At 36.9% G+C, this 14,643-nt stretch overlaps 1 protein-coding gene across 1 annotated transcript; it reads left to right on the forward strand.

Moving 5' to 3' along the window:
* LOC114540715 (ubiquitin-conjugating enzyme E2 U-like) lies at positions 1–5,493 on the forward strand. Its single transcript, XM_028560842.1, has 7 exons — positions 1–159; positions 632–716; positions 1,228–1,320; positions 1,427–1,524; positions 1,840–1,966; positions 2,686–3,090; positions 3,673–5,493. Exons 1-7 carry the CDS (start codon positions 94–96, stop codon positions 3,795–3,797), a joined length of 999 nt encoding a protein of 332 aa, XP_028416643.1. The 5' UTR covers positions 1–93; the 3' UTR covers positions 3,798–5,493.
* The last annotated feature ends 9,150 nt before the right edge of the window (positions 5,494–14,643 follow it).

The raw sequence follows: 14,643 nt of genomic DNA on the forward strand, positions 1-14,643 counted from the left end.
TATTGTATTACTTTAATATTTTTAAAAAGAAATGTTCATTGGTAGCTTTGTCTGTATTCTATTTTTAAATCTGTAGTTTTTTATATCTTAAAGATGAAATCACGAGCTCATATGTTACTAGAGAAAGAATTCGTGAAATTGCAGAAACAACCGATTTGGGTGAGTACAAAGAAATTCTCTATGAATAGGCTTATAGGCAGAATAGCCATGATAATAGTTCATTGGATTGACAATATGAAAGCCATTAATTGGGGTTGATATCTACAATATTAATGACTGATAACTTCTCAACACGAAGACTTGAGATTTACGTTTTTTCAAAGAATTTTAAATATGCAAAGCCTCTGTGCCTCCCCTACCTTTGATGAAACCAAGCGTGCAATTAGTGTAGATCGACATCAAGCAAATTATATTAGAAGAGGATAGCCACTCAGAAAGTTTAACACATTGTTCCTTTTTGGCCATAAATAATATTTCATGGCTTTTCTAATTAGGGTGATGCAAATATATACCAAATATCAGTCTTCCCCTTCCCTGCCTGCCAGCAAATCTCTAACATCCTTTAGCATATGTAGAGTCTCCCCACAAAGTATGAAAAATATATAATATTAATTATAAATTATAAATCCAGGGTATATCTGCTCAACCGCTGAATGACGATGACTTCTTTATTTGGGAAGCAAAAGTGAATGGTTTGAAAGACACATTGTGGGAAGGTAATGTATTTAACTCAATTCATCAAGGCATCGGAATTCAATAATATAAAAAACATAGATTCCTCATAATAAATATTCTAGTTTCATTAATGCCTTTAATACCTAATTGGCCCACCATACTTATACCCATATATGGAAGGTAGGTGTTAGCTTTGTTAATTTAGGGTTGCCTGGGTTGGCTTGCATGGAACAAGTACTGTAACTTAATGTGTGTAGACTTTTGTAACTTTTGTAACTTGTGGACTTTTTTGGGTACTGAGATAGATGTCCATAGCATCATAAGCTCACCACGTAAACTCCTCCCACCCTCTGGAGGAACCTATAGCTATCTTTAACAGAAACAATGATTGTTGGGAGGAAATATGGAAATGAATGGAGAAGAAAAATTACGATCGATCGTAATTGTCAACATATGAGAAATAGGCTTATGAGAAACAGTGAATGAGAATAGTAAGGTCAATTAACATACTCCCCAACAGAAACTTAATTACAAATCATTCTCTATTTGTAGAAGGGGTATTCAAGTTGTATTTGAAATTCTCTAAATCATACAACATTTATCCCCCAGAAGTATCCTTCATCACAATCCCATACCATCCGAACGGTATGAATATCTTCCACATTAATACACAGGCTATGATCCTGTATATTATTTGTGTATCTTCATGTACTGATTTTGTTAAAACAAAAATCAATATTTAATCCTACAGTTGATCCTTCGACTGGCAAGCCTTGTGTAGATTTTTTGGATAATGCTGGCATATGGCAAGATTCTTTTAATGTTGGTTATATTTTGCTGAGTATACAGGTAAAAATTAGCAAATCAGCATTATGTATTTAACCATATTTTTATAAATTAGCTCATATCAACCTAATATCTATAAAGTTTATCTGCTACATGCTTTTCAGACCTCCGTTTTATGTTGAATGGATTGATAATACAATAATTAGACACTTCCAATAAATAAGTACATACCTCAGTTACCTCCAATTTCCAACACAAAGGAGGAGTCTTTAGCTCTGACAAAATGTAGAAATCAACCTGTGATTTGGATCTTTTTACCCCGTTCCATTTGCTGGGAGAAATATCAATATATATCACGCATGCCTTGTTTACTTATAGGCGTTGCTGGCGAATCCGGTGTTGAAAAATGCTGTGAACAAAGAGGCAGCATTTATGTTTTGCAACAAGATTGAAAAGTATCGTGAAATAGTGATGAATTGTGTTCTGGCAAGCAAGAGACTGGATGGTATTTAGAGAGACAATCCATTCAACTTTGCTTAATACTGTACAACCACAGCTATGTACAGGGTTTCCCCCAAAAAACGCAATTGGCAATTCAAACTTGTGTTTTGAAGTACTGTAGGTCACAACAAGGAAAGCTGTTTCGGCCGCTACAGTTAACAGTACCATGATGTTACATGATTTGCGTTTTGCCGAACAATTTCGTGGTATTAAGGACAAACAGAAATTTGTAGTTGGTTTCTAAATACCGATAGGACATAAAAAATGTTCTTTTACGGTGCATCTTAAAATCAACGGTTGTGCGGGAATCTATCTTGCATGTAAATCGGATTTCTTGCCTGAAATGCTAAAGAAACGTATCCTTGAAAAGAGAAACGAGCAGGCCTTAAAATGACTAAAATGAGATCATTCTTGATTAATTTGATTACGTTTTCATTTAGCAATTAGGCTTGAAATGTTAATTGCGACACCCTGTAGTATAAGCCAATATATAGCCTGCAAGGCATTTTGGGCCAACCTGAAGGATGAACGGTATACAAGCGACATAAGTGCCAAGTGGTGACATTGTACTCATGCAGAAATAGAACCATCTTCAAACGCTGCCAGAATAAAATTATTTTTATATATCATTTTGGTTAGGACAATGAACTTCTCAGAATAATCAAACCTAGTTTTTTGTAAGCTCAATTTTATTTTTAGATTTTAATTTATTTTGGAATTTAGCTAAACTTCATCTCAATACAACCGAAGAAGATGAAAGTCCTATCGTAGAATTAACGGATGAGTTAGAAGAGCAAAAGCCGCAAAAGAACTTTCTTCGTTCGAGCAAAGTCTCGTTTGGAGACTACTTGAAGTTATGGAAGGGAATCGCAACATCAAATCCTTCCGACTCGCCAGTGAATGCGTTAAACGAGTACTTAAAAACAGACAATAAACTCCAGAAGGCTCATTTTGAGCTATCGAAAGCCGACGTTGAGAAGGAAATACGAATTCAGCTGGCAGAACATAGGAAATTGATGTATGGGACTTTGGCTTGTAAAAATGAAAAATATGCTGATTCGGTTGATAGTCCCAGATCATTGCCTACACGAGTTAATATGCTTAGGCATGTTTACATTGGAAAACCGAGTAAGTTGAAATACTTCTTAATTTATATCGTACAATTTTATTTCCCCCATGCAAAACATTAATTTAAATTAATATCACGTGATGTAGCTACTATTATATACAGTACATGTCATGATCGAATGCTCCAACATAACAACATTCGCCCGATTTATACTACTGACGTATCATCCGTCCTGGACGAACTTGGGCAAGCGAAAGATAGTTCGTCTTCTAGTTCGTTTGTTGCAAACACACGGGCAAGTACGTCTGTTAGTGTAAATACAGGGTGGGGACGAACTACGAAAAATTCATCATAAAACGGCTCTTGTGCACTCTTTTTACTATAGCCACATAAATAATCTCCATTGTCCGTGCACTGCCCAAACGCGCGATTCTGTGCCGTTTAACACGTTCGTCTATATAGTTCGTCTACATAGTTTGTCGTGTGTGTCAACATTCAGACGAATAATCTGTCGGACGGATCATTCTTCCAGACGGATAATCCGTCTCCAGTATAAATCGGGCCAATATAGGTGTCTTATGTGTTTTGACCTAATGGATGCATGATCGACAGTAATATTTATCCGATTTTGCCACAAATAGATACAACAGAGCCAAATACACCTGAACCACCATCACTTAGGGACGACCTGGTTGATCTTGATAAAGAAGCAATTGACTTAGTTAACTGGAGCAGGAGTTTGTCAACTGAACAAACGTATGATTAAGAAAAGAACAATTAAATGAATACAGGCCTGTGCATTGTGATGATCATAGTCAGCGTACGAGGCCTGCGTGCGTGCTGCTGTAAAATCCTTGCCCGTTTTAAAAACCTTGCACTCTGTTTTGCTTGCAAGCTTACCATTGGTTTATGGACATGCATATAATTCAACATATCGAAACAGAAAATAATATGCGATCATGTGGACGCAGTCTGGACTTGCAGTTATCCGTCAACCCAAACTTTTATGTATACGTTTGTGTTAACTGTTTCCACGCATCAACCATCATCCATAAATACAGTATGGGGAGAAAGTCACAAAAACCTTTTAGACTGGGAAGAATAAGTTGAATATATAGGAAGCTCTATATTGGGTATTGTTTCACAGCCATTAATTCATCTGTTATTAATTTTAAAAACGGCGTAAGTTTAATATATTACCACAATTCGGATGCAGAAATTGAGAAGAAAATCGGGGCTGAAATGCTCTGAAAAGGGTAGAGAGTTTAAGTGAAGTTTAAGTAACTCTGTTAGTTTCTCAAATTACTGAATTGATTGAAACAACAAAAAATTAGCGGTTACACGTTATAATGTTATGCACAGCAGGTCATGTCCTTCTTAGGAGTAGACAATTCTCCCATAGAACCCCATAAGATAGATAACTAGGAGGTAGGCGGCGCCAGAAAGTTTAATGAGCTGGTCAATCTGTCAAAAAAATTGTATAAAAAGGTATGGTAGGCCTGTAGAACTGGTATTTAGCAAGGCAAGACGCCTTAGGAAAAACTAAGACATGGTTGGTTACATGACTTATATCTTTAGGAAAAACTTATCTTTAGGAAAAATTTAATCATATTTAAGCTTCAACGTCGCTCACGAAATGGAATGCAGCTCTTTCAGACCATGTTAAAGTAAATGATTGCACGGAGGGATGCCTTATTTTTTCAACGTTGAAGTAAGAAATTACAAGTTTAGAGTGTCGAACTCATACATCCAATCGAACCTATTCTACTGTGACTGCGGTTTTATATGTGACGTAATGGAAATGATGACTGTATTTGACGTCCAGTTGTAAAAGTCATGCAATCATTAAATAAATAAATAACGTGTATTGCTAAACCTTTCGATAAATTCCTAATCGATTAATTCGATTTGGCATGAACTTTTAATAGATTCATCTTTCCCAGCATTCAGTAAAGGGCAGAAGCTAATAAAGAATTTTATCCCCGCACTGACAAATCGAAAACAAAGAATCATACATTATAGTTATCCTAAATTTTCCTTCCTTCATTTCCATTTTGCTATCTACTTTATATCAGGAGCGATAAAGGCGTCTTACAATTACCAATTAAGATTCTTTTTTTTTATCCTCCTTCCGTCGAAAGAGATGAAACAAAAAAAACTTTAAACGCAACTAGATGGAGCAATTTTATTGTTCTAGATACTTGTCATCTTATGATATAAAGCAATTTACAAAGACTTTCATAACCGTTTCCGTAAATTATTTGCAAAGTATAGTTGTTGTAATATGGAGAATGCATGATTATCATGTCGTTTTCAAATACTTTTGGTTGAAATATATTTTCAATGTTTAATATAATTAAGACATCGCAACTACATGCACGTATTCATGCAAATACAGTTTCTCCTCTTATTCAATCTGATATAACTTGCCACTCGATCAGAAGTCGTCAATAGACGTTCAATATCATAGTTGCACGAATTTTCAAATGTTTCTGGACATTTTTGAGAACTCAAGGTTCAGCTGCGTGTTAAATAATAAGTATTATACTTATAGCCAATCAATAACCTTGCTCGTAGACTCTTGGATCACTTACGATTTTCAAGCAAACTTTATATACCTCCAAACAGTTGAATAGTGGCGATAATTATGTTACATTCCCAAGCAATGCGTGTCATATCGCTCTTCAACCCTACCGGGGTGCGTCATTGACAAGCAGCAATAAACAAAACATTGAAGTGGTCCGGCATGTTTCTATCAAAGTACGGATCAAACAGGATATTGCATGCGTACGTGCACTGTGCGTGTGTTCGCTATGAGTGCCATTTTAGACTCTTGCATTATGTAAGGACAGGACTGACGCAAATCGATAAATATTTTATGAGGTGTTTATGTGCTGCCTATACCTATATACATTTACCTATACTCCTATATATGATTAAGATCAACTGATTTAAAAGAGCGCTCGACACCATAGCGGACTTAGCGGTATAGCGTATTCACTCAGCGAAAGTACGATAACAGACAGCAACAATCTTGCCTATTTTGCATGAGTGCATGTTTGCGATCGCTGCTGGCTATTTTTTTAGCTTTCAATCAAATCATTTTTATCGATGCTGTAAAAACTGTAGAGAAACAGGACTGTGAAGTATTGCTATTTTAATGTCTACCCGTGTTGGTCAGCAGTTTGAAGTAAAAGGGAAAAGTATATGCCAACTCACTTTGTTGTTTTGAACTTTTGAACTAGAGCAGAAGAAAAATTTGTAAACGTACCATTAAACAGGATGGCGCCTAATTTGTAATGACATACATTGTGACATCCTCGTATATTCGTATGAAAAATCACGCCGATCGAACATCATTTTTGATGATTCTGTTTATAGAAATGGCAAAAATGCCAGGTCAAGGTTATATAGGATGTCAAAATAATTATGTTCAAACGTTTCCCACTTATAGGGTCAATCTATCTTTTTAAGAACATGCATGCATTTTCCGACACACACACACACACGTTGAATGATGTGAATTTTCCCCCCCCCCGGTCACATTATTGTGCGTCGACTTTACCCCTTACTTTTATCACAGTTTTATAAATTATTACGCCGGATTTCATTTTAGGTTTGGCAAAATATGTTACACGACTGTATATATTAACATGCTTCATGATCTGCTGAATAATGAGTAATGAGTTAGTGAAGCATTTGCAGTCGTTGTTAGGTTATACAACTGTGGTTATACTACGTGTCTCGAGGAGAGGGTGAATGGAAGGGCATCTTTTCCTCCTGAAATCTAGTCGGAGAAACTGCAGATATGACAAATTCTGATTTTAAGAATTAAAGTTAAGTTCTAATGTCATATAAGTTATAACCACATTAATGCACGGTATTGACTCCATCTACCTTGAAGTCGCCGGTGTCACCCGGCTCCTTTAACCCCAATACACTAACCGGCTAATATATATTCATTTTCGCTAAGATAATTTGGCCTTAGTTTCCTTGTATATGTATATATATAACCCCAATATACAATAGACCATTGGCATTGTCAGAGGGATAAGTGGAATTGATGAGAAAAACAGACCTGCATATAGATTGCATCTTTTTAACTAGTTGAAAAGCTCATAGTCTACTCATTGCCTGAGTGTTTCAACGCTCCCTTTAACAGCTTACTAAATGCATATTCCAGACCCAAAAACAAATGTTTAGATACAAACTCTCCGCAACGTACATTGCCACTAATGGACGAAAGCCGTCTTCAGACGAACGTCGTCTTCATGATTCATTAGTGAGCTTAAGCAAGTGACGTTTTTGACAACACGTACGTTCACCGGAAGTAAAGTTTTTGTTTTTCACCAATCACAATCCTTGACCCAGTCTTTTCACGTTACTCATGCCGTTTGTGTTGTCAAAAACGTCGCTTGCTTAAGCTCACTATTGACCGTCTGTTCGCCCGCCGCCCGTGTGTTTCAAAGATCGCGATGCGTTATAGTTTGGCAGCAAAATTTCTATGCTAAAAAGCGAATCATGATACAAGCGGACGAGACCCTCATGATCGGAATTATATAGAGGATTTAAGGTGGCTCTGAAAAAAATGTGATTTTTACACTATGGAAAGTACGCATGCGTGTATGTGCATGTGATGGTAAAATGTGAATTTTTCGATTTAAAAATACGAAAAAAATTTGCACTGTTTGAAAAAACGACACTGATGGTCCGCGATACACGTTGTAGTTATCGCGAGCATTCGAGGTGATGATTACGGGATCGTCCACACGTGGAAAATGTCGGAAACCAACACCGTACCTAAATATTTTGATAGATAACCTTGGCCTTGCATGGTTGTCGTGTTTTCTAACACTCGAGACAAAAACGTACTCGTTACATATAAGAGTGTCTTTAGTCAAACTACTTAGGATTAACGTCATGAATTGAAATAGAATGCAAACTTATATCTTTTATTTTTATTTTTTTTGATAGTATACTGTCTTAGTCATAGTCATGTCTTAGTCTATTATAATTAAGTTTAGTCAAATTTAGCCTTTCGACTGTGCTGTATTTCATGCAAGTGAATTAGTTTTAACTTGCATGCACTTCATGCAAAATGCCCAAAACGAATTCACTCACAGATATGGAATGTTGAAGGCTGTAACAGGTTAACAGCGGCCGTACGTCATTCGTATACACACTCGTATACCTGCGTAGTTGAGGTCACTTAATATTGAGGCTGTCGTCCCTTCAAACTTGTACTTAACCTTGAACTCTGAGAATGATAGATTGATAGTTATCAGCCATGAAATAAGAGAGCTTAAAGTCAGGAATTGTGCTCTGAGCTTGAAAGTTTTCTTTTTTGGACTGAAATGGCGTACTAAATTGCAGCTGTGCAGAACAAAAAACTTCATAGAAATATACCCGGCCAACTCAGTTGAGAGGCTATACCTATATATGCGCATGGCTATATGCATGCATGAACTATATGATTTTACAGACATGCATAGACCGCATCCATAGGAAATATACAGGAAATATACTATAAGTCTATATAACCGAAGTACCGAACCGAACCAAAGTACCAAACGTTTGGTAACAATCAGAGTTTTCCTGTTTTATAGCTATATAGAGCTGCAATCTTATCCGTGAATTGGTTTGTCGCTTGCGTGTATGTATCTAATAGTTCAGTACCCTGTGTATGTTGGGGATTAAAACTCAGTTATAATGACCGTTTAGTGAATTAAGTGAGTCATTGAAAAACATTACCCAGCTTGCATCTGTTCACCATATACGAACAGAGTTGGTCCGCTTGCACGAAAGACGTTTCCAGACCACGAAAGACGTTTCCAGACCATGCAGGATCGCGCGTGCGGTGCAAACTTATAAAGTTTGATTATGACCTGTCTTAACTGATCTGCGTTGTATTATTTCCCTATCGATAGAATGCTAGACTTATACACTGAGTGATTACAGAAAACTCTCACAACGCGGGGTCGACAATTCTTGCCAAAAATGTGGACCGTGATGCCCCTTATCATCGCTGCCACATTCATGTCGCTGCACGAATTAAATTATCCGCGATTTGACGAGAAATGCATTTTTATGGTTAATCTTTTTTTTATTTACAAATCATACCTTTTACTGTGGAGGAGGATGTTTTGAATAAGCTGAGACAAAGAACACTTGAAACAGTCTATGAAATATTCTCCCCCCCTCCAGAGTCGAGCTTTTCTAAGGATTGAATTTTGTTAACGATTTGTTAATTTGAGAGCGCTGCAAATCACCCTTATTGATGCCAACTAACCTGCATTTTTTAATTTATAAGTAAAGCATTTTTTAATTTATTTCAAACGTGCGGCGGGTCAAACCTGTGAACTGCAGTGATAAATTCCTTCATATCGCATACATACCATGCGCGTCAAAGGAATAAAAAAATATTGATAATTTTCGTGTAGAAAGAGTTGTTTCAACAAGGATTTTATTATAACAATAAGTTGGTGTTGAATCGGCATAAAATCAATTGTACTAATTTTCTTGTGCATTGGTCGACATCATTTCCCCCCCCCCCCAATGTTATTTCTGGTAGGTTTACATATATAGTTCAAACTATATACAGCGGAATAGTGAAATTATAGGAATTACCGCTTCGATTGCTTTTTCCGTGAAGCGTATAAAGAGGCAGCCAACAGTGCTATTCATTTACATGCATGAGTTTAAAAAAAAAATTGGCAAGCCATGGCTGCGTGATGCATGAACTTTGTGCACTGCAACGGTCTCTCCTTCGCATCGTGCTCTTGAAAACGCGCTTCAAATCCTGCCAATTAATTAATGCCGGGTTGTGGTTAAGCTTATGACTTCCATGGGTGGGACCAACTGAAAGAACTGTCCTGTACTTAACATTCCCAACACCCTATATGCATGATACAACAACCAGTTCCTCTATATAGTCTCCAAATTCAAGTGTATTGTTGCTCATAAAAGTGGGAAGATATTAATCTCGCTTCCTGATAAAATCTCATCAACATTACTTAACTAAACGTAAGACAAACAAACCATGCAAGAGATTAAAAGTTGTGACTGACACATATATCGTATAGCTATCAAAGTTTCATGGTAAAGTAACTAAAGTTCATTTAAATATATAGGTCGTTTTCGTTTTCTCCGCAGTGAAATATTTTTTAAGGCCAATCACATTCACATCGCCAGGTCGCGAATTCAGTTTTTGAAGTCATTACAATTTTAAAATAAAAGCAAAACAAATCTCTTGAAAAATTGAAAAGCTATTTCTTTTACAGGTTTTTGGGAAAATGGACGTAGAACAAACGTCGCTCTTTTCATCTACCGTGAACCTCATGCAAATGCATGAGTAAAGTATTTGTTTGAGCTCATTTGCATTAGGTTCGGTGGCATGAGAAGAGCGACGTTTGACTTATATATATATATACGAACCGTTTTCAATGGCAATAACTTTGAACTCGTGCATGGAATTCAATGCAGTCATTCAAACGATTCGAAATGTGACTGCATGCATGTACTGCATGGATACACATGTAGTGCACGCATTTATTGTTGTGGTCAGGCTAAAAGGCACCGCACATGATTAATCGGAGGTGAACCTCGACACGGGTACCACCTATACGGTAGCTATAGCAACAAGCATCATGAGAGATGGCACGTATAGATAAAACAGGTACTTCTGAAATCACTGCGTGCATGTGTGTATGCTTGGTTAAATTGCGTCACCATGAAATGAAGAAATATTCGCTGTTCATTCGGCCTTTATGAAAGGCGATGCCGGTATATAATTAACGACAAATAATCGTTACATTCTAGTCTAGACATAAACAGATAACACTGCATGAGCGTCTTCGTTGGCGCTGCAGTTTCTTCAAATATCCAAATGAACAGCTATTAATCGATTTTAGAAATATACCTACAACGAAATTTTCCAAAAGCAGTTAGGGCGACCCAACTGCATGATTGTCCGTCATTTTTTATAATAGTTTTAAAGATTCTTGAATCTTGAGAGGTTGAAAATAGGCCAAACACGAACACGGATTAGTGTTGTGGCCGGATTGTCGAAGATCATTGCTAGGTGACGGTCCAATATATATATACACACAAACTTTTCCCAAAAGGAAACATGAGACATGCAAACTATTATGGAACCTTATTTAGACTTTTCAAGATACATGTATGCATGGAGTCGTAACTGAGGAGACATAATTTTGCTCGTAGTGTATTACTCAGCCAAAAACAAGTATAAGTATGTTTTGGAAGATTATCTGTTTATCCTTTTGTTGTTGTATTAACATGAGCATGCAGGAAGTTAGTTATCCGTCAGAGACTTAACTGAGACTGAGTTCAGTATGCGTACATGTAATCCGACATGTATAGTTGATAGTTATGAATGCATGCATGGGAAACGACGCTGAACTTAAAACAAGCCTGTTCACCATTCCAAACGTATATACAATATATGCATGATATATAGCCTGTCTGGAAACAAATAAATTAAACACACTTTGGTTCGACGGTTATAGGGTCTGTACGGCCCTTTGCGGAACTGATATATTGGTAGACTTTATTGATCGATCATTCTCATCAACTCAGTTATACCTGATGTGTATCAGCATCACGACTTATAAATGCAGGGATTTATGCCCATTCACATGCAAATTTCCCGAGATCTTATAACTGGGCCTGTACTTAGACATCAATTTTCCTTTTTCCCAACAGGATGCCGCAGTTGACTGCAGTTTTGTTATCTTTCGCACGTTTAGAATACGTTTTAACCAGTGGTTTTAACTCACAAGGGTCAAGGCCAGGGGAACAGATTAATGTTTTAGATTAATCAATGATTCCTTTTACGCAACTTCTGTCACAGTGTCATAAAGTTTACTCGGTCTGTAGTTCACAGAGTGGAAAAGCAAATAAATCGATACAAAGAAAGTTTTCGTCAAAGCCTGGCAAGGTTTCAAAAATGACGACACGAAGGAAACTTTAATTTCCTCCGGCTTTTGAGTCGAGGCTTGCCCCGCTCAGTCCGACGCTAGTTATGATAATTGAATCTTCACAGTAACTATGCATGCAGCATAATCTGCCAATTTTTTCAGTTTTGTCATCACCTGTGCCAGATCAGATATGACACGTAAAAACGGGTGTTTCGATGCCAATAACTAATTCCTGCTTGACAATTTGGAATGCAGTGATTTTCAGCACGCCATGCACTATATACTGACTGCATGCATGTTAATATAGTACTGCATCGTTGGATACGAAAGCTGGATGTAAAATTCTTAACTGAAAAGCCATAAACCTAAACATTTTGAAATAAAAATTGTTAAAGAAAATCCTCAATTAAACATGCAATATTTAAGTTAAGCCAGGCCATATATACCAAACAACAGGCAATTTGCAATGGATAGCGCCGAGTACAGCTATAGTATACATGCAGTTTTCGAATTCGTATATACAAACCTCCCGTGCATATATCATGCAGAATCCTTAAAAACCTCATAGTATACACGGCTTTATAGCATTTTGGAGATATTTAGACCATCGGAACTTCTTAGACCGTATTATACTGAAAATAATGGTTCTGTAAATCTTGCCATCAATCACAATCATATTAATATATATATCGGGCTAATGGTATATATACATACGCATAAAATGCCAGTATAGAGCCTAGATTGATCGTCGTAAAAGGAATGGTCTGTCTGTCATGCAGGGAAAATTTTTAGCTTCATATAATAATCAAGGACAGGGCGTCTCCGCGATGAATTACGACATAGAGCGAAAAACAAAGTCAAGTACTCATAGCCATATAGAAAAAAATTCATTACGTAAATGAACACTTCAAACAATATTATGAGATTTGCACTAACCAAATCGGGCAGCCACAGAAATTTTTTTTTATTTAATAACAGAACATGTATGCGCATCGCAGACAAATTACACGACATTCATTACTCATGCATGGTTGAGAATATGAATAAGGAATCGAACTACTGTAGTCTGTGAATGGAAAAATACTCTTATACTATATATGATTTTCGATATAAATCGGGAAATCGAACACATGCATGCCAATATATGTTAAGAAAAACTTGTGTATTACAAATTACAATATAAATATATACGTCTCACTGAAGGCAAGTCACTCCTACCGGCGATTTCAAACAATCTGCGCCAAGTTCGCCAAGTGTGGGTCCGTTATCATTGCCCCCAACATGGCTTTCGCGTTTTGACCTTTCAATTTTGTCTGCGTCGCATTCCAGCAAACGTTATTGACAAAAGAATTGGCAAAGATAAGTTTGACAAACTTTTGTCGCACAATATTATATTTACAACTAGGACAAGCGCATGTCCAGAGACTCCAGACAAATCGAGCTATATTCTGGCTATTCAGTTCATGTCGATTCTTTTGCACATAGATATCTATGCCGCACCACGTAAATGTTATATTGTCGATAACGTCATAAGGTACACGCAATATAGTTAATTTAAACCTTGAGAAGTATATTTGTATATAATAAGAATTTTTTGTGACGCAACCGTTCAGTGTTGAATTAACTATATAGTACAGTAACTAACATATTCTATTACTGCATGCATCGAAAATGCGCGAGTTCTCCAGTAGCTATGTCTCACATCTGAAATACACCCTATTCACTGGACTTGAACATTACAGCATCTACAGAAAATGGTTTAGAATTTCGCTGTAGGGTAGTACAATTCCAGGAGACAATCGTTGGCATTTCGTCATTAGGTAGGCTGAAATCCAAGGACATGAAGACGATGGGCCTGGTAAACGTCAATTCAAGCAGTCACCTACGGAGTCTACTGACATGTTCGTCACCCGAGGCTTCCAAAAGCACTTTCTTTACGTCACTGTTCAATTAGAAAATCTATTTGTTCGTTTGCCCTCTGGTAATTTACCATTGGCTATGCGATTATGACACAATCATGGGCACATCAGCATTCTGCTTCGTTCCTTCGCATCTTTTTGATATTGTACCCGAATCTTAATAGCCATGGTAATGGCATGCATTGATGCTAGCAAATACAATGAAAATGGCTAATCAGCCGGCTAATCGCGCTATTAAAGCGACATATTTTCCACAACTGTACAAAACTGTACAAAATAAGTTGCGTGCAAAACTTTTAACCGTACCTACTGTTAGTTTTATAATCCGTTTTATTCAAGAAAGTTTCAAAATAGCAATACTCCCAATAGGTCTTGGCTATATCAGCAATCCTATCAAAAATCCTGTGGAAAGCATAGTCATAGCCTTAGCTTTTTGGGGCCATTTTCTGATTAATCAATATGATTTATGTTTCCATATTTGTTTCATACTGATGAACTTTATAGATATTGATAAAACAGGAGTATGAGATGTAAACAATGCCTCGCCCTCGGTTCGTATATACATCCATGGCCATGGGCATGAAGTGAATGTTTGAAGTTAAACTAAAAAATACGACCCCATTTCAAAGTTTTATCGCTGGAACTTCGCATGACTTGCTTTAGTTTTGCATAAGCGTATCAGCACAGCAGTACGGGCCACGGGGCGCAAATTTGAATTTGAATCAAACGACAGTTATTTCGCATCATGCACGCC

Source organism: Dendronephthya gigantea, unplaced genomic scaffold (assembly GCF_004324835.1).
Source record: "Dendronephthya gigantea isolate DGI-Jeju-01 unplaced genomic scaffold, DenGig_1.0 000248F, whole genome shotgun sequence".
NCBI classification, from domain to species: Eukaryota; Metazoa; Cnidaria; class Anthozoa; order Malacalcyonacea; family Nephtheidae; genus Dendronephthya; species Dendronephthya gigantea.